This window comes from Mercenaria mercenaria, chromosome 6, assembly GCF_021730395.1.
Source record: "Mercenaria mercenaria strain notata chromosome 6, MADL_Memer_1, whole genome shotgun sequence".
Taxonomy (NCBI): domain Eukaryota; kingdom Metazoa; phylum Mollusca; class Bivalvia; order Venerida; family Veneridae; genus Mercenaria; species Mercenaria mercenaria.
The window spans coordinates 86,725,388-86,752,713 of NC_069366.1; the positions used below are offsets into that span (position 1 = coordinate 86,725,388).

General features: G+C 36.2%; 2 protein-coding genes across 2 annotated transcripts in view; one reads left to right on the forward strand and one right to left on the reverse strand.

Annotated features, from left to right (window-relative positions):
• LOC123548301 (E3 ubiquitin-protein ligase ariadne-1-like) overlaps positions 1 to 27,326 on the reverse strand; it is a 366,173-nt gene that overhangs the window by 269,365 nt on the left and 69,482 nt on the right. The window lies entirely within an intron of this gene.
• LOC123549955 (type I iodothyronine deiodinase-like) lies at positions 23,640 to 26,850 on the forward strand. The gene is made up of 2 exons (XM_045338396.2): positions 23,640 to 23,743; positions 24,777 to 26,850. The coding sequence occupies exon 2, from the start codon at positions 24,782 to 24,784 to the stop codon at positions 25,532 to 25,534; it is 753 nt and encodes a 250-aa protein (XP_045194331.2). The 5' UTR covers positions 23,640 to 23,743; positions 24,777 to 24,781; the 3' UTR covers positions 25,535 to 26,850.

The window sequence follows — 27,326 nt, forward strand, 5'->3', positions numbered from 1 at the left end:
CTATCACACTCATGAAAATTCAGTTATAAAAGTTCAAAAAAGTATATTAACACCATTAGAATATATCAGAATATCATTTGCCTCATGACATCATTGAGGCAAGGTGAGACAGAAATCCTAGCAGTCCTATTGATAGCCTGGCCAGGCCCAGATCCAGGGCCGGACCGAGTAGGCCCTTGCCCCTCCCCCTCCCCCAAATTGGCTGAGAAATGCACCAGAGACCACCATTTCATACCTGTAATTCAAACTTTTCCAGGGGTTAGTGCCCCCAGACCCACTAGAATGAGGGGTTCCCTCTACAGTACCTCAAAATTTAGACCAAAAAATGCACCATACTAAGGCCACCATTTCATATCTGTATTTCAAAATTTTCCAGGAAGAAAGCCCACTGACCCCACTAAAATATGGGGGAAACCCCCTCCAACAACTTAAAATTTAGACCAAAACATGCACCAGAGGCCACCATTTCATACCTATATTTCAAAAATTTCCAGGGGGAGAGCCCACTGACTCCTAAAATGAGGGTTTTCCCCTGCAGTACCTCAAAATTTAGACCAAAATATGCATCATAGGCCACCATTTCATACTTGTATTTAAAAAATTTTCAGAGGGAGAAAAATGCAGGGGTCCCCTCTCCCACACCTTAAACTTTAGACCAAACAAAGCACCAGAGGTCACCATTTCATACCTGTATTAATCCCCTGGCCCCCCTAAATTGAGGTGGTTCTTCCTAAAATACCTGAACATTAAGACCGAAAATGCCCCATAGGCCATCATTTCGTATCTGTAGTTCAAAAAAAAAAATAGAGCCCCTTCAGTACCTCAAAATTAAAAACAAAAACCAAAAAAAAAAAAGTCATGTCATGCCTGTATTTCAAAACGTTTTAGGGGGAGACCCCCGACCCCAACCCCCCCCCCCCCCCCCCCCCCCATCACGGACAGAGCCCACCTCCCGTACCTACGCCCTCTCGGGTTGTAAACTATTGAACTACTAGTAACCTGATAAATAGCATGTTGCTGTATGTCTTTACTGATGGTTTTCTTGTTATCAATATATATATTTTTTTCTTAAAATATGAAAGTGTGAAAGTGACTGAGAAATAGGGCTAAAAAGACGATTTTTACTGTGATATTACACAGTCTGAGAGTGCTCCAGAACGCACCAGAGATGCCCTGGGGAAAAAATTTAGGCGGGGCTTGGAATGGCTGGCATGCACCCGGACGCCCCTAGTTTGCCTCGGTTAAAATTTGTGTCTGGCTACGGCACTGCTTCTTAACGAGATGTACATGTTACTCTTAATTGTTTTGTCGGAAATCCTTTTAACTCTTCAAAACGTTCAACCGCGCATATCGATCTGGTGAAAAACAGCGATATGATAGGGAGCAGAAACCAAAATAATGCCAAAATCTGCTGTTTCCTGCCACTGGCACCAGACAAGAAAGAAAAGACATGTTATACCCTACCCTTGGTATTCTATAGGAACCATGGTCATGAACGGGAAAATGCACTAACCCATTCAGGCGCACATTTCTCACATAAAACGCGCAGTTCGATGAATCATATTGAACAAGCGGTAAGTTTTCTTCCATCGTGCACCAGTCACATTGTCCTACTATTTCATACTGCAGAGATACTTCGCATATTTTATGCTTCTTTCAACGTTACAGAAAAAAACTTGCGTGAACTTCCCTAATGAACATCCGGTCTAGAGGTCACAGCGATGTGCACATGTTAGGCGGAATGTAAACAAACCAAAACAGAATGCAAAATATTCACAGTTATACAAAAAAACTCAAAATGATGAATGAAATTCATCGTAGAAATAATTTTAAATTTCAAGTCATACATTGGTATACATCTGTTTTGTTTATTTTATTAATATTGCACGTTTATGCTGCATATATTTACACACGCTGGCTACTTTCAATTTACATACGCTGGCTAGAGTCATTCTTAGTGGGACGAAGACAACGAGTCAAAGTAAAAGGAGAATCTTCCACATGGAGTAACTTCCGGTATACCCCAGGGTGGTGTTATAGGACCTGTTCTCTTTGTATATTTATAAATGACTTGGCAGATACATCAAAGAACGGGAGTGAAATGTATCTGTATGCAGATGATACCAAAGTGTTTAAAAATTATCAAAGAAGCAGACTGTTTGAAATTACAAGAGGACAAAGAAAATATGCAATCATGGTCAGAAAAGTGGTTGTTGAAATTACACCCTGAAAAATGCAAAACTATGAGAATAGGAGATTTTGAAGTCCCAGAATTTAAATATAAACTAAAGAAAGACTTACCCTCAATGGAAACATCATCAGAGGAAAAAGACATCGGAGTGATCATTGACGAAAATTTAAGTTTGAAAGCCATATGACTCAAAAACTAAACAAAGCAAATCCAGTACTAGGAGAATTCAGAAGATCTTTTCAATTTCTGGATATTAAAACATTCAAACTTCTATACACAAGTTTAGTAAGACCTCTTATTGAATATGCCAATCCAGTTTGGAGCCCATATAAACTCAAGTATATAGACATGATTGAAAACTTGCAAAGGAGAGCATCAAATTACTTCCAGGAATGAACAATCTAAGTTACCCGGAAAGACTTGAAAAACTAAAGCTACCTTCACTGACTTATAGACGACACAGAGGTGACATGATTGAAGTATTTAAGATTCTAACTGGAACATATGACCCTGAAGTAAGCAAGATATTCCAACTGCGAGAATCGGATAGAACAAGGGGACACAACACTAAGATATTCAAGGAAACACCAAGATTGGAACTTCGCAAACATTCATTCAAATACAGAGTGGTGGACTTATGGAACTCGTTTCCACAGAAAGTCATTGATTGCAAGACAGTTCTATCGTTTAAAAGAAATCTAGATAAGTTCTGGAAATCACAAGACAATAAATATAATTATCACTCAAAAATAAGCACCGGAATAGCACCAAGCAATTACACAACTATTGAAAAAAACTCAGAGCTGAACCAAGAGGCTACACCAAACCTTCTCTCAGAAGAGGATTTGTGAGTATATACACATATTAGCGAACATGTGTAGTTAAATGACGACTGGCCTACATTTTCACATCAACCGATTAGAATAGTTTTGTAATCTAGACCGGAACTTGAACAGGGAAGTTCATCAAAGTTTTTTCTGTAACGTTGGTGAAACTATAAATTACGCATTTTTTCTCTTAGATAAGAAATACTGAAGAAGTGTGATCAGTACACAACGGAAGATAAATTATGACTTGTTCAATATCCATAGTACACATTTATCGAACTGCACGTTTCAGTTGAGAAATGTGCGATTGAAAAGGGTAAGTGTATTTTCCCGTTCATGATAATGGTTCAAATCACTTGGCCCTCATCGATGTGGGTTCGAGCCTCACTAGGGGCTTTGAATTCTTCATGTAAGGAAGCCATTCAGCTGGCTTGCGGAAGGTCGGTGGTTTTACCCAGGTACCCGCTCGTGATGAAATAATGCACGGAGGGGCACCTGGGGTCTTCCTCCACCATCAAAGCTGGAAAGTCGCCATATGACCTATAATTGTGTCCGTGCGACGTTAAACCCAACCAAAAAAAATAGAATACCTAGGGGTAGGGTATAACATGTATAGAGGTATTTTCTTTCTGGTCTGGTGCCAGTTTTTCCTGCTATTTCTCGTGAATCTCCTGGTGAAGTATATTGCAATACACTATATTTAACATTAATACAACCGAAAAGCAATTGTTTACTTAAGTCTTTGCCTGTATTTTGGCTACATATAAAATAGCTATGTTGGGGAGCACATTTAGAAAAGCAATGATGGGGAGCAGATATTTCTAATTTTGTTCAGTCTCGCAACCAAGCTCAATATCGGACCATGCTTGTAACTTTCGAAGTGATACACAAACCTCGTTCATTCTGATGAATATTTTTCACAGTACTCAGACCTAGTTAAACTGGCGTAGGTCAAGTTACTGTAGCCTACATAATATGTTAGGCTTGAGAATGTATTGTCTTACATGGTAGTGATGAAATAAAAAAATAAAAACAAAATGTCCAAAAAAAAAGTTTTTGTTTCCCTATCAGCAACTCTTGTTCAAAAGATTATGATTGGTGTACATTTTTCAGATTTACTTACATATTTTCATTAATAGTTGTAAGAAATATTGTGTCCCTTGCATACAATTATGAATTTCAAAACCCTTTCCGATGATTGTATAAAATATATACATTTTGTACTTTGGTTGTTGCATTTCAGGAGTACCGAAAGAAAAACAGTGTATAAACTTATGACTGATAAAGATTGCGAAAAGGCATCTAAAGAACATATCACATTGAAGCAAGTTCATCGAATATAATGTGTGTATAAGCTTGATTCGAACACGACCAGCAAATAACCTACATACATGTAGAGCAAAATGTATCTCGGGTTATTCTGCAATAAACCACTCGCGTGCAATGACGTCATCAGATCCAGATGCGTAGCACGGTCGTAAAAAGTAGTTACCATTTTTTCTAACACTGTTGATTCTAGTATGTCGTGTTAGAATCGAAATAACAAGTTCCCAAGTGTGATTTATCGTAGAATAACCCGAGTTTTTCGTTCTTATGCGAAACAATATATCACTCAGGCCTACGGGTTATTCTTCGATAAACCACTTTTGGGAACTTATTGTTTCTTAATTAGAATACCTCCTGTGAATTACTATTCCATACACTTTTTGGGATATGAATCAAGAATCTTGTCCTGTTTGACTCTTTGACATGGAAACATCAAATATAACTATTTAAGTTCTATTATGACAGGCTCAATCAACTATTTCGCGTCATGCATGTGCTAGAAGTGTAGCAATCTATAATTCACCATCTCCTATACATGTAAGCATATAAGAATATAATAATTTTGAAATACAATGTTTATTATCATTAAAACACTTGGTTTCTGTCAAAAAATTTCACCGTCCAAGGCCCTAGTAATTATGTCTCCCACCACACAGTGGTGTGGCAGACATATTGATTTACTCCAGTCTGTGTGTGTGTGTCTGTGTGTGTGTGCATGCGCGTGCATGTGTCTGTCTGTCTGTCTGTCTGTCATAAAGCTTGTCCGCGCTCTAAGTCAAACATTTTTCATCCGATTTTCACCAAACTTAAGCAACATGTGTTTGACTATAAGACCTCGGCCAAATTCAATAACTAGCCAAATCGGTCCAGGCATATTGGAGTTATGACCCTTGAATTACCAAACATCGGCCTTTTTACTCTTGTCCGCACTCTAAGTCAAACATTTCTAATCCGATCTACACCAAACTTGAACAAAATATGTTTGACCATGAAACCTCGGCCAAGTTTGATAACTAGCCAAATCGGTCCAGGCGTATTGGTGTTATGGCCCTAGAATTACCAAAAATCGGCCATTTTACTCTTGTCCGCACTCTTAGTCGAACATTTCTCATCCGATCTTCACCAAAGTTAAATAAAATGTGTTTGACCATGAGACCTCGGCCAAGTTCGATAACTAGCCAAATCGGTCCAGGCATTTTGGAGTTACGACCCTTGAATTACCGAAAAATCGGCCTTTTTTACTCTTGTCCGCACTCTAAGTCGAACATTTCTCATCCGATCTTCACCAAACTTGAACAAAATGTGTTTGACCATGAGACCTTGGCCAGGTTCGATAACTAGCCAAATCGGTCCAAGCGTATTGGAGTTACGGCCCTTGAATTTCCGAAAAATCCGCCTTTTTACTCTTGTCTGCTCTCTAAGTCGAACATTTCTCATCTGATTTTCACCAAACTTGAACAAATTGTGTTTGGCCATAAGACCATAGCCAAGTTCGGTAAGTAGCCAAATCCGCCCAGGCACTTTTGATTTATGGCCCTTGAATTACTGATTGGATCCACTCGTCCAGACCATCTAATTGGATCCACTCCTCTAAACCATCTAGAGAAACTTGACATTTTTCATAGGGTCAGTTGTGGGAGACATGCGCTTTTCTCAAAAGCATCTCTAGTTATTTTTCAACCGTGTAACCTTTTTGTTTTAATGATAATCAAGCATGGTCTAACATACATTATTTCTAGAATTAAAATTTAAACTGGTTATGTGTACTTGTGCAAAAAAAGAGATACAGTTAAGGAGTTGATCCGCTAGATATTGTTTTTCACTACAATTGAAAGGACTGTTTACATTTTCAGTGACCGTTCCTTCGATACGCAAGCGAGAGCACGTGTCAAAGGAAGAATACGAGAAGAAACACTGTTTCTAAAAGTTGTAATGCTGTACCCCGGGATCCTTTTATGTTACATGGACTGATACTTGTCATCATAAATAAACTTTATGAACAAAAAAGCTAGATTTTACTTTTTCATTTTTGTTTAAGTCACAAAGGAAGAATGTTGGTCAGCTTTCAGATTTTATTGTGGAGGTCTTTATGCTTGTTCGGGGTTTGGTGCCGATTTTCAACAGTATTTCAATTATGTAAAGGCCTAAACCTAACTAGTGTTCCTGGATTTTGTACCAGATGTAAGCTGTTCTTCGCAAGTAACCTCCAACTTCTCCACGTGAATAAATTGCGGAGGACGAAGACTTCAAACACAATGTTTTATATCAAATTGTCACAGAGAATCTACGCCTTGCCCGAACATCGAACACGCGACCCCGTGATAAGTAGGTCAGCGGTCTCCCTATTGAATTATAAATATTCAGACGGGCCTTTGTGGAGGAAGACCTGACATTTTCTGAGGTACGTGCGTGCACCTGTCATTACCTCCTTAACAAACGATTAAGGTCACATCAATTTCAAGGTCATGCTTTCATAGCATAAACAACTGTTTTATCACTGTTTTCATTGTTGTGCTTAATAGTTGGTTTTGATGTGTAACTCAGCTTTAACAAAAGGGCCAGGTAATGAAAGACGCGGCTGAAATATAATACAATTCAATCACAGAGAAAAATCACAGTACAATTTTGTGGAAGTGATAAACTTCTAAAATGAGTGCAAATTGATGTCCATAATTTTATATCATTATACATGAAAATAAATAACAGAATAATACTGTTTTAAGGCTTCTTCGCCAATCATTATGATGGGGACAAACTTAGTTGCTAAGCGGCATGGCAATGCAAATTATTAAATCATAAAGGTATGCCCGCACTACCGAAGCAATAATGTATCAACATCTACAACAAACAATAAGAAAACTATACAAATATGTTCATTTGAAGAACAAAACTTGTGCATTGGATAGTGCAAACTGAAACAGAACTTGTTTATGGCAGCAGGTAATCATATGGAAACAGCCGAATTTAATACGGCAAGGACCACGTATTATTATACATTGTGTGAGGTTTCAGAATAAAGAAAAAAATCAATAAGAACACATCAAGATTGGCTTGAGGACAACCGGTTAATCTCAACTAAAGACAAAAAAAACGACTTTTTAAAGTAGTCTGTAAAATTTCCCACAATTGGTTTATGAAACAGTCATGTTCATTACCAGCAAGTGTTATAAAGCTTGCAAAATATGTCAGAATCCCCCATTTATTACTTTCCTAATCATTATGTATCGGCATGTACTTAAACTGAAAAATTCTGAAAAATAAAACAACATTTATCACTGGTCATACAAGCCTGAAGTACAACATTTTTCATGGTTAAAATGGAGTCACATTTTATGAGAAACGTACCAAAAATAAGATAATCTAACACTCGATTTTTTTATTGATAACCGTTGCTTTAAACAAATGAATTTTCGTTTACACAATTCAAGATCACTTAAAGTAAATGCTTTTGTTAACAGTTAAACTGAAAATAAAAGAACAATTGTGACAATATGCAAATATTTGAATACTAGTTTACAGTTTATTCTTTTATTTACGTCTCATCTGTATACATCATATACATAGAGCATAATCAATTTAACATATAAAAAGCATACAGCCGCTCTATACAGAGCTACAAGAGAAAATACATACATTAAAACATATCGGTCAATTTAAAACTATTAACACAATGTTAATAAAATACCTAGAATTAACAAAACAATTAAGAGCAACGTAAATATCTCTATAAGAAGACGACCCTCGTCTTTGTTTCATGAAATTCCGTCAAGTAATTAGAAATTAATCTGTAAAAATGTTACTTGAGCTTAAAGGTTTTTCATATAAATTCTGCTCACTAGCATAGCATTTGGTCACGTGGTATGGCAACAGTATATATGCTATAGTATACAAGTAGAGGACATTACAACATACACTATATAGTAACGGTCACAATACACATTAGACGCTAATTCTGAATTCCAAATGCAATATCTTAAAAAATATGCTAACGATATTTTTGAGGACCTTTTTCTGTGTTTCATTTTATTACATACTACTCATTTCACACTTGGAATTAGTTCAACCCTAAAATTTAAAATGACCAGCCTAGATCGTCACGACCCTAGGTGTCTGTGCTCCTAAGTGCCAAATTTGTCCTCAGTAAGGTCATGTGTGTTTGTGGGTTTCAGTCCTATCTTTTAACCCAACACTGAATAAATATGAGCCTAATCTTATCATGGGTAGTGTTCTATATTATAACGATATATAACTGTACGAGTTGGTGGCTGCAAACATTAATATAGCAAACTCAGATATACTATATAAGAACCTTTGGTTCTAAAACATGTAAAACGCATGTCAAATTGAATTGCAGTCACAGCTGAATAAACATTTGAGATGAATGTTTTTCTACAGTTCAATACATAATTAACAATTTACAAAACTGACGGATTAAAAGAGGATATAACTATTTCAAACAACTTAAAAGTTATTTTAATCATGACGTTTTCAACGTTCAACGTCTGCAGGGCTTTAATCATTGCGACGATAAAAACAACGTTGGTATTTCTAACAATAACTTTTTCCACGTGTGTCGTTTTTCCGATCTGTAAACGCTTACCAAAAAACTTAGTTCCAAAGAAGATTCGTGCGAGATTTATGAAGGAGGGTCTATCACGGACAATCTCGTACAAGACGATTCAAGTGATGTGGAAAAACAGATACAGGAAAGCGCTTTGTCGTCTGCAACCTGGGATGAAAGCCCCGGATGTTGAAGTGATGTCGATGGAGAAGAAACATTTGAAATTATTAGACTTTGAAAAGCCAGGTCGAATGTTGGTCATAAACTTTGGGAGTTGTACCTGACCTCCCTTTATGGCGAAATTGGACCAGTTCAAGAAACTTGTGACCGATTTTGGCCATTCTGTAGACTTTATAACAGTTTATGTACAAGAGGCCCATGCGACCGACGGTTGGGAGGTCAAAGGCAATGATTACACCATAGCTTATCATAAAAATATCGAACATCGCCTTGATGCCGCTAAACAATTGCTTGGTGCCGGAGTGAATTGTCCGTTAGTGATGGACCTAATGAAAAATAGTGCTTCTATTGAATATGGAGCAATGCCAGAGTCATTGTATATAATCCAGGACGGAATTGTACGTTATCAATGGCTTGGTCCATATGCTTATGATCCAAATGCGGTTAGGGACTGGATTTCAACCAAAGTTAGCAAGAAGAAATGATAAACATTACACTTCTTACCTTCATCTTCAGAATAAAAATTTAAAAAAAACAACAACAACAATAAAAAGACAACAAACAAACGTTTTTCGTGTAATTAAATATCATACTCTCAATTATCCAGAATATATCAAACTCATTACTGGTGTAGACTATGTAATCTTTTATCTTGATTTAGAAAAGTTGAACCAATTGGTCCTTTTTTTAATGATCCGGGAAATTATATCCAACCTTGTAGATGAAATACACTATTATAAATTTAAACTTTCAAACAAAAAGTTCGTGTTTGCTAGAAAATCATTCTGTACAAAGTATGAATATCGTGTCTAAAAATTTAAAGGACATAGTATGATGGTTACGGAATGGTTTTCTTGCAAATCAGAGGTTTCTTTGTTGAAGTTTGTTTTTATATTCATTCTTTCATCTACATGCATCAAACCGTTCATAGAATAAAGATGCAAAGCAATTATTGTATTGTTGTTCTGTTGGCATTGTTTATAATATGATATTTCTATTAAAGAAACTTCTACTGCTTTACATTCTTTGTTTTTATTTTTTGTGCACATAAAGGTATTACGTTACTTTTAATTTAATGCTGGAGGAAGACCACATATAGTCATACAAGAATAAAACGGGCACTAGCATGGACATAATTAGAAATATCTACATGGTTTATTTGGAATATAATCTCATATAATGATAAAGTAACCACCAGTGCATCTTCATCCTTACATAATAAAGTCAGGACACTGGTCGACGTGTTTAACAATACCAGACTGTGATTTTCTTCCATTAAACTAACAAAAACATACCAGCCGAAAGGAATTAAACACAAGTCCAAATACACCTGGCCTTATAGCCCTGTAAGCAAATATAATTGAGACGCACCATGACAAAACCAACATAGTGCATTCGCGACCACCATTGATCCTGACCAGCCTGCGCATCAAGATCCATGCTGTTCGCTAAAGGTTTCTCTTATTACATTAGGCTTTGAAAGCGAACAGCATGGAACCTGACCAGACTGTGCGGATGCACGGGCTAGTCATGATCCATGCCTGTCGCAAGTGCACTATGTCGGTTTTCCCATGGTGCGGCACATATTATGTTACGCTTAAGATGGTATGTCAATCTTTACATGTGTTTCAGTTTGCTACAATGTTTTATTAACTGATAACTGTACTCCAATTCCACGTCTTCTAATAATTCACAAATTCTCTACATGAGGCACTATCCTCTTCTCTGCAAGAAACTGACAACTTCTCTACACTGATTTGTTTTCTTACAACTTCTTCATAAGGACTGCTATCCTCTTCTCTGCAAGAAACTGACAACTTCTTTATAAGCAGTACAACTCGGTGATCCGTATATAACTTACAAAGTTTGTGCTATAACCAGAAACAAACTCTTTAAGTTGGTATTTGGCAGAAAAACTGCACGTGCTTCTTATGTCGATCCTTCGGTAACGGTCGCGTGTACATTGACATAAAATTACATAATGATCTTGTATTTTCTTGTAAAAGAAATGTTTTAGATTTCATATTAAGAAAGCGGGTTGCATTGCCTAAACGGAACTTTTAATTAATTTAAAATGTTTACAACCAAATAGAAATGCGCGATTCAGATCATGCATGAACCTCGCTCGTGTATGATACTGTGACTAGCTCTAAAATGCTTGAAATAATCAAAATTCTTAATACTTTTATATTCATATTTTTACAATATTCTAAATAGGAGTCGTTCATTTTTAACAACCTTGAAATGCTTGGTCAGAACCGGCAAACAGATATAGATGACTGCCTAAAAATACTAGTTTTGCAAGTTTGTTTGTAAACTATTGAATTTAGAAGTTACATTTCAAACATCAAACATTGAATGTTATTATATATATCTGACATCAGTGATGATTACCTATATAAGTACACGATGTTTATGTCATATTTTACCATCCTAAATAAAGAAGCAGCGTTTATTATAGGTAACTCTAAGCAGAATGTCTAAACTATGTCAAAACAACGTGAAACCGTTTCAAATTTAAGAAACATGTAGCAACGAAAATAGCCATATATTTGTTACTAACTGGTTAAAATTCATGAAACAAAATTACAGATCTAGATAAACTCAAAATGTCAAAATATTAGCCGAAGGTTCCGGATCGCATATTGGTCTCAATAGTCTCTGTAGCGGTAGAGGTGATACACTACTTATGGCATATACTAGCGGAAAGGTAGGTTGACCATAATTTCCGTGTGATTTCACAATTATAATCATATGCCATAACTAATGTATCACCAAAAATCGCTAGAGAGAATTTTATGCGATTTTGGGCCTTCGGACATTTCGGAAATTTTTATTTATTACATCGTACATATTTTCAATTGTAAATTTCATGAATTTTGACAATAGCATTTTTAAAGTTTGAAATTTTGTCTCAGTTTCCCAGAATATCCAAATGAAACACTCAGAATAAATGCTATAACAAATTAAAAGGTTATTTAAAAACCTGCCTTAAATATAAAAACAAAATCGAAACTTGACGAAGGGAAAGAGGTCCGTGCAGTCTTTTGCGATATCTCCAAGGCTTTCGACCGGGTGTGGCATCGCGGCTTGTTGTACAAACTTCGCCAAAGTGGCATTTCCGGTCAGGTTCTCTCGTGGCTTGAAAACTACCTCTCTGATAGAAAACAATTTGTTGTCTTGTCTGGTACCCGTTCTGATACAGTTACTATTTCTGCTGGAGTTCCCCAGGGTTCAATCATTGGGCCTCTTCTTTTTCTTGTGTACATAAACGACATTGTTACTGCCATCTCCTCTCCAATACGTCTTTTTGCTGACGATACAACTCTATACATTATTGTTGACAATCCTGCAACTGCTGCAAACCAACTAAACTCTGATCTTCTCCTAATTAACTCTTGGGCTACCAAATGGCTCGTGTCTTTCAATCCTTCCAAAACTGAGTCATTAATAATCACACGCAAAAGAAACAAACCAGTACATCCACCAATCATTTTCAACAGTACACACATAGCAAACGTTACTGTTCACAAACACCTAGGTGTTACTTTCTCAGACAACGGTACCTGGACAAACCACACTCACGAAATCAAAAACAAAGCCTGGCAACGTATACACATACTCAGATCCCTTAAATTCACTCTAGATAGAAAATCCCTTGAAACTTTATACATTTCTTTCATCCGACCTGTTCTTAAGTACGCTGACATTGTATGGGATAATATCCCTCAAGGCGAACAAGACGACCTTGAACGCATACAAGTGGAAGCTGCTCGAATCATATCTGGTGCTACTCAACTTGTTTCCTTCGCAACTCTCTATCGAGAAACTGGACTCGAAACTCTAAAGGATCGTAGAAGAAAACATAAGCTTATTCTTTTCTACAAAATGGTAAATTCACTTACGCCCTCATTTCTCACAGACATGATTCCAACCACTGTAGGACACATCACCCCGTATGGTCTACGTAACTCTGAAGACATAAGAAACATCTCCTGTAACAGTCAACTCTTCGCAAACTCCTTCTTACCATGTACAATTACCTCTTGGAATTCCCTATCTGACAATATAAAAAACTCACCATCAATATCAGCCTTCAAACATGCTATTAATAAACACAATCCAAATGTTCCAAACTTCTACTATTCTGGAAATAGAGAAGCCTCAATACAACATGCAAGTTTACGCATGCACTGTAGCTCTCTTAAACAACACCTTTACTCTAAAAACATCATTGATAGCCCTTTATGTGATTGTGGAGTCATCGAGGATACAAACCACTTTCTTCTGTCCTGTCCTCTATATACAAATCAAAGAACTGCCCTTTTAAACAAACTAGCAAACATAACACCAATCACTACAAATATTCTACTTTTTGGAAATGACACTCTTGACAACAACATAAACACGATTATATTACAACATGTACATGACTACATCACTCAAACCCAACGTTTCAAACACTGAACCCACACTTGCTTCTACCTGGAACTTGACCCTCCTTTCTCTTTCTCTACATCTTTCATCTTCCACTCTTTTCTATTTAACTAACATTACATATGCGATACCTGATATCATTGCAACTATTATCATTGTCCTTACGCTGCTCATGCTTGCTAAGCTATTCATTCCAAGTTTTCATTTATTTCTTATTATCAACCTTTACTTTACATATTTATATTTTGTTTCACGTAGGTTTAAACCCATATAACTGAAATGTTTGAACACCGTAAGTGCAGCATTATACGACCTTCAGAAGCGAGGCATTAGTATAAGCTCCAAGCTTTCTCCTCAATTCTGTGAGCAATCATTAACACCTTTTGAAATTTGTTTTGTTATATTGTATAGCTATAACTTTGTAGCGTGTATATTGTATGAATTGCATGTAATTCATTTGAAAAAATAAATATTGTTTAAACCAAAATCGAAACTTAAATGGCTCAAATACTTAAATGGAGAATTTTCTATGCAAATATGTGCGTATGAAGAAAAGGTGTACAAGACACTAAAAAAACAGAAAATATTTCCCTTCATCGCCCCTCCCCTTCCCCTCTTCTAATCAATACTGAACTTACTGGTGGACACTTCATACGTTGATCTCGTAAAAAGAAGAAGAATTTAATTTACTTGAAAAAAAGTGAAATGCATTCATATAATTATTATAAATAAATATTCATTTTATTTTTTACTTTAGCTTATTATTGTATAAACATATATTTATATGTTACATTAAGGACTTTTATATTTGACATGCGCAAAAAGCGAGATTACGATTGCACTGCGAAGCGCAAAATTGCAAAACTGCAGTTTCGCTCTTGGGACAGCCGTTTGATTTATATAGCATAATAATAATGGTAACCGAAGTATTCGTGATGTCGCACCTTCATGATCTTGCGCTTAGTTTAGTAAATAAATACTAATTTGTTTTATCTCGATTGTGATGAAAGCTTCAAACTTATTGGAACCACTCTCGAGTCCGATTCCTTGTAAAACCAGGAGAAGTCATGATCATGACCCCAGTGAGGCTCGAACCCACGACCCTTGGATTGAGCGACCGACACCTTATCCACCAAACCACCGCTTTGCGCAGGCGTTGTCAGACATTTGGCAATGGCTTAAAGTCCTGGATCCGCCCCAGGGAAAAATTCTGAAAGTATCAAATTAAGTGAAATCCCGTGATAAATTCTTATTTGAAAAAAAAAATGCGTAAATGTGTACATTTTATTGATCCTTCAAAATATGTTAGGAAAAGACTCCCTCTTTCAGATCATTAAATGTTGGTCCTTAATGGGATCCAGTTTGGAATAATTATTTTGCGACTCACTCTCGAAACATATGTTTAGGCTAACCCCAATTTACCATAAAATATATGAAAATATAGTTTTTTGTTTTTTTCGTATTTTATGATTTTTTTTTTTCAAAACGGATATAGGCATCATAATTAATAATATTTTCTAAGTGACATATTCTTAACAATAGATTGTTCTTTTTTATAAGTGTTAAGCAATTTAAAAAGATATTGGCGATAACCTGCGTTAAAAATTTCCAAGGTACTGAACAGTGAACACTGTTTGAAAAAAGCTGCCTAGTTTTTGCTTTACCTTGTCGTCATATCATGTTATTCATTTTAACATAAAAAAGTTTTAAACATTGTCTTCTTTTTTAAACTTGTAGCACTCAAAGATATTTGCGCAAGACTGAATAGTGGCTTTAAAACTTTATTTTATTTATCTATAATTGTCCTGATGTAACACAATGTAGCGCATTGCTAATTGTGTTCCACCTTTTAACCTGACGACAAATTGTCACAAGGTATATATGCAATAATTTATTGAATAACACGCGGTTATTGTTTGAAAAAATAAAAAGAAGTTTGCACGTACGCCAATCATTTCTGCCAAAATCAAACGTTTTTACTGGGTTCAAGAAAAAATACATATTTCTTTTTATTAAGGAGGTAGGTTACCTTTATATTTGTATGTGCGCATGTCCAACCGGAAGCTAACGTGACGATTTACGACGACGTTTACGACAAACTAAATGTGTTTGTATATTCATTCTTCTGAAAACAAATCATAGACCTGTCTTCGATCTGACGCTTTATGGTTTAATAATGCAGAAATAATGAATAAATTGCCGCAGAAACGCTTCAAAACAATGTTGCCTTAAAATGACGTCATTGACGTCATGACGTTACGTGTCAGTTACCGCGCAAAATTAATAGCTTTTATCTTGAAAGAAGGTAATTCTGTGCATTTTCTTTATTCAGACTATTTTCAAGTAACCATTACTTGCTGAAATATTTTTTATGAATCTTTTGCTCTGAATAATAATCAATATTTTGCTTCTTTTATCTAGTTATATTGAAATGTTATGCGGAATGTAAGAAAATGGATGATGGTAACCAATGTTATTTGGAATATAGTTGGGCGAGAAGTTACTTGTTACGGCCATTTTCAAATAAAAAATCTAGCAGTTTGATTTGTAATACCTATTTTACAGGTTCCGTTGATAATTTGTAACTTATATACTAAAACTAAGATCTAAAATTGTTCAAATTTCAGTAGAAAATTGTGGTTTCTTGAATTGAATTGATGTTACCATGGAAACGAAGCCCGTGACCTATGTATCTAAATGTAAAATTCAAAAGCGTTGACACTAGTCTATTTAAGAAACACAGCTTCGGCTTTTTATTTTCATTTCAACAATATCCATGAGAATAAAAGTAGCACGCTGAACGATTTTTCCATGAAAAATGCCAGACGAGGGGTACTGCTGTAAGTATTTTAAGCTTAGAAATTTGCTTGAATAAATGCAGATAACACGAAAATATAACTTACGTTAGAAATAATACGTTTTAAAGCTACATCAACTAGAAAGATAACCTTATTCAATATTATTTTATAAGAAATTACGACAAAAAGTAAGATATAAGCCATTTTAAACATCTCTGTTGCCATGGTTACTTTAAACTTTAAGAAAAGTAGGGTACCATGTATTGTGTTTGGTATTTTGCTAATAATATTACCCAAATATTCCATGTTAGTCATTAACAGAATGGCACTGAAGCCGTCGAAAATCCCTATTTTTATACATAGTTGTTTAAAAATGAGAGAAAATGTGTTACCATGGAAACACGAGCCCCGCGACATATACATTTTAAGCTTATATTAGAAAGCTAACGTGCTTACTAGTAAAATTATAGATTATGCTGACTTCTACGGATATCAGTGAAACTAAAATACACTGAAAAGTGTTAAATATCCGTATTTTTCTTCTTCTTTCAATATGAAATACCTTTGGAGGGTCATGTTCTTCAAACCTGGATAAAAAATGAACTTGAAGGGACAGAGACAAACGAAACTGAGATTTTAGCAGTTAAAACTTCATATTACACGAAATACAAAAAGATGCTGTGGTTCAACTAATTTGAATTTACCCTTGTAACAAGGTAACCTACCTCCTTAATATTACTTTTTATATCTAGTTATGATGCTGTCGTAAATATTGTTTTACAATAAAATAATGAAAGACGATGACCATATCTCCCAAGGGTGATTATCTTAATACTTATTGAAATTTTCAGGATTTGGTTTAAAATACTAAAAATGGTTAAAGTGCTTTCGCTTACCTCCGTTACGCCAGCCAAAAAATTGTTAAAGTGCTCTCGCTTATCTCCGTTACGCCTGTAAAGTGTTAGTTAAAGATTTTCGTTTACCTCCTTTACACCTGTAAATTGTTAAAGTGCTTCCGCTTACCTCCGTTACGCCTGAAAATTGTTAAAGTGCTCTCGCTTACCTCGTTACGCCTGTTAATTGTTAAAGTGCTCTCGCCTACCTCCGTTACGCCTGTAAATCTTTAAAGTGAACTCGCTTACCTCCGTAACGCTTGTAAATTATTCATCTTCATAAAAAATAACTTTGCTGCTGGCTTGCTTTATTTCGCTTAAAATGCTTATAACTGGCAGAAAATGCTTGCTTTTGTAGTTTTGACTAAATGGTATTTTCAACTGTGTCCGTTTACTATCGCTACATCTAAAATTAACTTTTTTTGCATGTGGATGTTGCTCGGACTTACTTCTATTACGCCTAAACATTTGAAACTTACAAAAAGTGCACTTCTGTCTTACTTCCATATACACATGAACAAATTCATGACATTGCTATCTTATATAGATCATATAGATATTGGATGCTGTCGCCACGGAAGAAAGAAGATCTGAAATTGTCATAGCTTCTTGATATACGCCCGAAGGTTGTTAGAATTAACTTTCATTTAGCTCTGTTTTAACGTTCACAACCTGAAAATTTACGTACTGTTCTTTTTTTTCTGCAGTTAAGTATAAAATTATATACAAATTATTAATTTTTTTAAAATTAAAGTTTCAGCGGAATTGTGCAAAAACGTAAGAAGTTTTGTGCATTTCAATATCTCTCATGAGACCGGGTCTGCTCGAGTTGTGTTCTAAACTTCCGCAGGATCTCTTCAAGTGATGTTATTATGCACTTGCTGCGTTTCATAGGGACTTTAAGCACATCAGCTTATCAGATACTATGCTGCATATTTTTGATGTTAAAGAAATCTAGAACAACAAAACATGTCAAACAGCGATGGCTTTGGAAAAGCAAACTTTCTAACGTTGCATCACAATACGTCTCCTCTGGTAAAATGTATGTTTACAGCCCGGGATGTAAGATGACTCGACTCATATGCTGAAATTTATGTATGAATGCATAAATTTATACCTACTGTTATAAAATAAGAACATAAGAAAAAGCAATTTTTCTACTGTTTTTCATTTATGAAAGGAAGAATACGGCACGGAAAGAAAATCTATCACTATTTGAAGGTGCGGATAGAAGTATCTTGTTCTCTTGTTCTCTGGTAACTGTTTTGCAGTGACTCGGCAGAGGCTCGTTTCCGTCTAAACAGCTACCTCCAGCCAGATATCTTCACCCGCACCTTCAACAAGTGAAATAAAAATCCGAGACAGATTAGTGCAAGAATCCGCAATAACAATAAGTAAATACCAAGAAGTCCAAACAACCTGCGGCATGTTTCACAGAAATTCATCAGTTCCATCATGAGTTCTCTCCTAAGTAGGAATTATAAAACACATTTATTTCACAGGATGTATCTTGCATCATGTTAAAAAGACGTCATTAATTCTGTTTTATGACAGATCTACACTATTTTAACCCGCTTAGCTCAGTAGGTAAGAGCGTTGGTCTACGGTTCGCGGGGTCGTGAGTTCGATCCTTGAGCGGGGCGTATGTTCTCCGTGACTATTTGATAAACGACACTGTGTCTAAAATCATTAGTCCTCCACCTTTGATTCATGTTTGGAAGTTGGCAGTTACTTGCGGAGAACAGGTTTGTACTGGTACAGAATCCAGGAACACTGGTTAGGTTAACTGCCCGCCGTTACATGACTGAAATGCTAATGAAAAATGGCGTTAAACCCAAAACAAACAAAAAAAAAAAAACACTATTTTAACTTTCTTCGGCTCAGATTCTAAAATAGCCGAAGAGTTAAAATTTTAATGATTGTACTTGAAATGCAAGACCATGTACGTTTCAGTATTTTAAGTCCTATCTTTTAACCCAAGAATAAATGTATAAATATTGGCCTCTTATCGTGGGTTATGTTCTATATTATGACAGTTCAACCGATTCACTCGACGAACCTAGTGATAAATATATCAAACTTTGTGGACCTTTTTTTAAAACGCTTACTTCAGTCAGAACTGAAAATGCATTTGCGATGAATGATTCTCTACAGTTCAGTAGTTAACAGTTTACAAAAGACAATAATGTCGGATTGGAAGAGGACATTATATTAAGCAACTTAGAACTTTTTAATCATGATTTTTTCAATGTTTAACGTCTGCAGGGCATCTGTTCTTGCGACGTTGAAAACAACTTTGGTATTTTTAAAACTGGTTATTTTAACATTTGTCGTTTATCCGATATGTACATTTTTACCAGAAGACTTGGTTCCAAAAACATTTCGTGCGGGATTGGTGAAGGATGGCATATCGCTGAACATCTCGTTCAAGACGTTACAAGTGATGTGGAAAGTTAGATACAGGAAAGCGCTTTGTCGTCTGCAACCTGGAATGAAAGCCCCGGATGTTGAAGTGATGTCAATGGAGAAAAAACATTTGAAATTATTAGACTTTGAAAAGCCAGGTCGAATGCTGGTCATAAACTTTGGGAGCTGTACCTGACCCCCCTTTATGGCGAAATTGGACCAGTTCAAGAAACTTGTGACCGATTTTGGCCATTCTGTGGATTTTGTAACAGTTTATATACAAGAAGCCCATGCGACCGACGGTTGGGAGTTGAAAGGAAATGATTACACCATAGCTTATCATCAAAATATTGAACATCGCCTTGATGCTGCTAAACAGTTGCTTGGTGCCGGAGTGAATTGTCCGTTAGTGATGGACTTAATGAAAAACAGGGCTTCATTTGAATATGCAGCGATGCCAGAGTCATTGTATATAATCCAGGACGGAATTGTACGTTATCAAGGGCTTGGTCCATATGCTTATGATCCAATTGCGGTTAGGGACTGGCTTTCATCAAGAGTTAGCAAGAAGAAATGATAAACAATCTAAACTGTCGGCGTACAGTTTCAGAATGAAAAAAAAAGTTTTCATATAATTAGATATCATAATCTAAATTAGCTAGAAAATATCAAACCTTTTACTGCTGTAGATTATGTATTTTTTTGCGACACTTTTAATATAAATTTCTCATTTTGATACACAGTTGTATTGTGATATCACCAGACGAACTAACAGACGCGAGTTCTTAATATTCTTTATAATCACGAGTGTTTTTTTTTTTAATAATTCGCGCATATTTCTGTTCGCAAAAATTGGCGAAAAATAAACCTTCGTGAATAATACCCAACTTACAGTGAAATACAAAATAGCGTTTTCTAGAAAATCATTCTGTACAAAGTATGAATATCGTGTCTAAAAGTTTAAAGGAGATGGTATGATGGTTACGGAATGGTTTTCTTGCAAATCAAAAGTTTCTTTGTTGAAAGTTGGTCAGTATATCTATTACTTCATTAACATGCACCAAACCGTGTGTATAGAAACTGGCATAGACATTAGTAGAAATATTTACATTTCAAAGCATGCTAGTTCATCTGGAATATAACCTCATATGATAATAAAGAAAGCAACCAGTCAAAGTTGACCAGTGTATCTTCATCCTAACATAATACAAATCAGGGCAATAGTCGACACATTTAATGACGCCAACATATGTTGTTTCATATATCTGACAGTCTCTTTCAAAATGTTCGTGTTGTTAAGAATTCGCGCCTGGTAGTCGTTATTCTTCAGATGATTTTGTTTCTAATTCGCGCGTCGCTCGGTTCGCGGAAGGACGAAAATTAAACAATCGCGAATAATACACAATCTACAGTGAAATACAATCTCAATCAAATTTAAACTTTTATACAAAAAGTTCGTGTTTACGAGAAAATCATTCTGTACAAAGTATGAATATCTTGTCCAAAACTTTGAAGGACATTGTATGATGGTTACGGAATGGTCTTCTTGCAAATCAAAACTTTCTTTGTTAAAAGTTAGTTTATATATTTATAACTTCATTAACATGCATCAAACCGTTTGTAGAATAAAGAGATGTAAGGCCATTAACGTATTGTTATTCTGTCAATTTGTTTTGTTTGTTTTGAGTTTAACGCCGTGTCCAACAGTATTTCTAATCAGTTATATAACGGCTGGCAGTTAACCTGACCAATGTTCCTGGATTCTGTACCAGTACCAACCTGATATCCGAAAGTAACTGCAAACTTCCCCACATAAATCAGAGGTGGAGGACAAATGATGTCAGACACAATGTCTTTTATCGTATCGACACGGAGAACATAGGCCTCGCCCAGGGATCGAACTCACGACCCCGCGATTCATAGACCTACGCTCACCATAATTATTGAGTTAAGCGGGCGGGCTTGTTATTCTGTCAGAACAGATCGTAACATGATGTTTCTAAGAATCACATTACCTTTTACATTCTTTGTCCTTATTTCTTGTGCACATAAAGGTATTACGTCACTTTAGTCTAATGGCGGAGGAAGACCACATGTAGTCCTTAAAACAAAATTATATATAGAACCTGGCATACATATTAGTAGATCAAAATTATGCTTGTTCATTTGGAATATGACCTCATATGACAATAAAAAAGCAACCAGTCAGAGTTTACCAATGCATTTTATCATAAGGTAATGAAAATGAAAATGTTGAAAAGTCAGGTCACCTAACAAGACATAAATGAAAATGTTGCAAGCTCGGTTTGACTGAGCCTGTTCGTGGGCGGCAGTGGAAATTCAGGCTACCGTCCACGCCCTCTAGCCCCGGGTTGAGCATAACTCAACATGTACCAAAACATAATCCAAAGACACCCGTAGATGTATTCATAAAATCAGGGCTAGAGTCGACACGTTTAATGATACCAAGATATGACGTTTCATAATCTGTCATTTTCCTTCAAAGTGTAACTAGAGAGTCATTTCATTTTTATTGTTCCACCGCGACTCCGTCGACATTGACGACTAACACTATGGGGAACCCGGGCGACAGAAAAAATAATTAAACATGTATTGATTAAATAAACGTATTGTATTGACCTGATTATAAATTGCCTAATACTTGTTGTTGAAATGACCAAATTATTCATACCTTCTAAAACCTACGAAATCCTGTTCGCATCAACTGTTATGTCGATCTTCGCATTTAGAGTTTGTCACACGACACTCTGAACAATGCGATATAAAAACGCAATAGTTAGATACGACATACATGACAACTGGAAACGACACAAGATAATACCATACATCGGACGACAATGCGACGGATAATGATTCGATGTCATAATTATGTCATATGATATTGTCGCCCGTCAATAACACGATATATCCCAGTGTCACTCCTCGCTGTCTTGTGTCGCTTTGTCGGGTTTCTTAAGTCGTAATCTACATTTTTCCTGACCATGGCATTTGGCAACGTGATACGAAGCACGAGAATGCAATAATGCAGTAAGCCGGATTTCAAAATTATTCAGTTATAGCGAGGATATTTAAAATAACTGCACCGATAGACGGCAAGATTGTAAACTTTGATGTGTCACCATCAGACGCACAACAAGACGACACGATATCGAGGAAATATCACCTGTTATGATTGACCGTCTCTTAGCATGGCCGAGAGTCGTATCGTGTTGATGGCTGTCGTATCATGTTTTCGAGTACCGCATTATGTTGTTGTATGTGTTATAGTCTGTGAAAATGCGTCGTGTCTGCATCTGTATATTCACTTCACATGGGCGAGTCTCGTGATCGTCTAATCACATCGATTTGCATTGCATCATGTCGTGTGTTGCGGTCAACAAAAATGCAAAACGTGATACGACATCACGACAATGCAACAATGCAATACGACGCAAGGCAGCTGTAAGTAACATTGCGACATATCGTGTTATTGACGCGCGAAAATACTATGCACACTATATTCTAACATAAAACTGAGCACTTTTCTTGTCTCTTTTTGGGGGTGTTTTAACAGGAAAGAAAACGTGTGTTAACAAAGAGATTCTCGTGCTCACGTGCTGTTAAAACACCTTTTCATGTATGTCCTTCCGTGACAGTGCGTAAATGTAACACGGTCCCAAAACGGATAATTTAAAAGTAAAAGATATCAACGTTAAAAAGCAACTCGGATGTTCCCGCGCATTTAATGACGTTGAGGGATAATGTATTCATGTATAAGCTTTTTTCGCGTATTATGCTAGAATAGCGTTGGCGTATGTTTATCTTGTGTTATAACATTTTCAGAATCCCTCGGGATACGTTGGCACCTTCGTCCTACGGGTCCGGCACCAACCTTTCTCTCGGGATTCTGCAGATGTTGTAAGACGTTATCCCTACATAAATGAAAGTCGGAACACAAAAAGAGATCGATTGACGTTCGGTTCAAATGGTACACCATAGTTCAAATTGTTCACCATATATCCGCGTCCTAGTTTTTCACTTTTAAACAAACACTGTAATCTCAATTCAGTGTACATTGGTTTTCGGTTTAATATGAACATACCTTGGAATAATGTAGTTTAAATGTAAGTATTTAGAATAAACTTTACATATATTGCTATCTATGCTGTTAAATACATTTTACACATATAATTCATGTCTGTGTAAGATTAGTCCCCACGGTTTTCTGACAATAATTCATGAAAAACATCCGGACAACTTATTTGTCTTTTCATTAATTTTCAATTTTTCTAAAATATCTAATTTCTTTGGGTTATATAAAACTTAGTCAATAAACGACTGTTATAAAAATTAAAATAAGAATGCAACAACTTTACGTTATTTCAATAAAAACAGAGCATGATTATGAAGGCAGCGGATCCGTAAGAACATCCGGCAAATAACATATTCTCCATATGAGATTACGGCATTCTCCGGATATGAACCGCGCCATGAGAAAACCAACATAGTGGCTTTGCGACCAGCATGGATCCAGACTAGCCTGCGCATTCGCGCAGTCTGGTCAGGATACATGCTGTTCGCTTTCAAAGCCTATTGCAATTAGAGAAACCATTAGCGAACAGCATGGATCTGACCAGACTGCGCGGATGCGGTCTGGATCTATGCTGGTCGCAAAGCCACTATGTTGGTTTTCTCATGGCGCGGACCATATGTGCGTCAAGTTATATTTAGGCCCGAAGAATGCCATTGCCTCACGAGAATATATAATCACATCCGCAATATTGAAAGTACCATAGTCTACCCGTACTTGGATTCAGTGCTGTTATATTTTCGGTCCTTTGGGATCATAGAGTCCGTTCAATATCTTTGTAATGGAGTTCCACTTAAGCCGGTGCTGGGGTGGTGGGGGAGTTATTGCATACTAGTGTTTCATTAACTTTCATGAACAGACTCAATAAAACCGAGTCTGTAATATTCTGCTTGGTTGCATTCTTTGCTTCAAAATGATCTTTTTACATATTATGGTTTTTTTTTATATTCCATAGAAAATCAGTGAAAATTATTTGAAATTATTGTCTGTAGGCATGATTTGTATACTTAGTGGTTTACATGGCATGTTTAAATACATAATATATATGTCTTTTTTTCTATCTCCAGATAGGATGGCCACAATATTAAACATCTGTAGAGCTGCCACAGTGGCAACTTTGACAACACTGTGGCGTTTTGTGATTTTGCTTGTGGGAGATTATGTGTTCTTTCCAATTGTAAGATGCATACCAAGAGCCTACGTTCCGAAAGCTGTACCTAGATATGTTTATAAGGAGAAGGTATCGCATAATATGTTTCGAAGGGCATTTCAGTATTTCGAATTTACGTGGAAAGAGATGTATCAAAAAGCCATATGTCCTGTCACAGTAGGGGCTCTAGCGCCGAATGTCAACGTTCTTTCCATGGAAAAAACATCTCTAAAGTTGCTTGATTTTCAAAAGCCGGATCGAATGCTTGTCATTAACTTTGGAAGTTGTACCTGACCCCCATTCATGGCGAAATTGAAACAGTTTAATCGACTTGTGACCGATTTTGCCGATGATGTAGACTTTGTTACAGTGTATGTACAAGAAGCACACGCCACAGACGGATGGGTGATAACCGGTAACGACTATAGCATAGCTAATCACCGTACTGTCGAAGAGCGTCTGGACGCTGCTAAAACACTTCTTGCAAACGGACTGAAGTGTCCACTGGTCATTGATAATATAAACGACGACGCTTCAAGAGAATATGCAGCAATACCAGAATCTTTGTATATACTAAAGGATGGGATAGTGCGTTTTCAAGGACTTGGGCCCTTTGCTTATGATCCAAAAGTTGCACGTGAATGGATCGCTTCAAACATTAGTAAGAAAAACTGATAAACATTAATAAGGAAAATAACATTTGTGATTAATTGTGAAAAAGTGTGATTTCAATGAAGTCATTTAGTGTAGTTTTGCATAGAATATTTTACATCTTATCGACCGCTGAAGAATATATACATGTGTGTATATATGACTTATATTTCATATAAGTTTTTTAGGTTTAACATACACTCAATGCGAGATTTAATGCCGACTTTTGTTTTGAAAAAAGAGAGTATCATTTCTCATATGCTATGCCAATTGCTGAATTTAGATATAACTATTTTTAATTCATGGACTGTTAAGAGGTATTGAATCGTAGAGTCTAAAACGGAGTCTTTTAAGACCATTGTACTTACTTCTGAATAAATGGTCCCAAAGGGTCGATTTTAGACTCTATGAATCAATACCCATTAACCATTCTTCTTGTTTTGCACCATTTACCAAAACAATAAAAAATAATCATGACCATATTAAACAGAAATTCTGCAGTTATAAAACTGAATTTGCGAGGAGCTCTTAAAAGTCAACCATAATTATGCCGGCTTTTTTCTGAGGGTAAAATTATGTACTTTACCAATGCCAAGGTTATGTTAACCTTAAAAACCTTTACCTTAAATACGTTTATCTTAAAGTGCTGACTGTGTTTATCTCAAAACAATGATTACGTTTACCTTTAACACGCTTACCTTAATTTTATGCCTACCTTTCACACTTTTACATTAAAAAATTGATTACGTTTACCTTAATTACGTTTACTTTAAAACACTGATTACATTTACCTAAGTTTATTGCTTACGTTTAATAGTACTACATAAGTGATAAAACTTGACTTACTTGCTCAAAGAAAATGACTGGTATAACCTAAAGAACTGGCTGTATCATGATGGTGGAAATTAAGTCAAAGATTTTCATTTAAACATACAGAATTGTGACATTGATATGCAGTTAATTTTGAGCCGCACCATGAGAAAACCAACAGAGTGCGTTTGCGACCAGCATGGACCCAGACCAGCCTGCGCATCAGCGCAGTCTGGTCAGGATTCATGCTGCTCACTTTCAAAGCCTATTGGAATTAGAGTAACTGATAGCGAACAGCATGGATTCGACAAGACTGCGCGGATAGAGATAATTAACTTGTTAACACAAACCAGGCTGCGGTTTACTTTTGCCCTTGCATGCTTCCGCTACGAAAGAAAAACTGTTAAAGCTTCCCGAGATATGTATGGTTGGCTTTCATAACGTCTGGAGGTTTATAAAATACCTTTTTTATTTTGCTCTCTTTTAAGTTCACAACTTGAAAATGTATGTTATGTTTTTTTCCTTTTCGTTTTTTTAGGGGGGTGGTGGTGGTGGTGGTGTGTGTGTGGGGGGGGGGGGGGGGGGGGGGGGGGGGGGGGTCGCAGTAAATAATACATTCAAATTATTTATTTTCAATTGACTGAAGTATCATCGGAATTATTAAAAAACGTGAGCAGTGTTCAAGCAACTTCTTAACCGCAAATATTCGTTTACATTTTTGTTTTATCATTCTGTCACATTTTTAAATTGATCCTATGCTGCAAACTTTTGAAGTAACAGATCTCTAAAACTTGACGTCGCGTCATCAATAAAAGTTAGGATCAACGCCGTTTTTTATCTTTTCATGTAACAACATCTGCAGATCATCAATGGATTGTTTGGTGCACAAGCAGTATTTACACAGGGTAAATATTGAGAACTCGTTCTATCAACTTACACGTTTTAGTATTTTAGTCCTATCTTTTAACCCAAGTCTAAATATATGTTAGACCTAATCTTATATTGG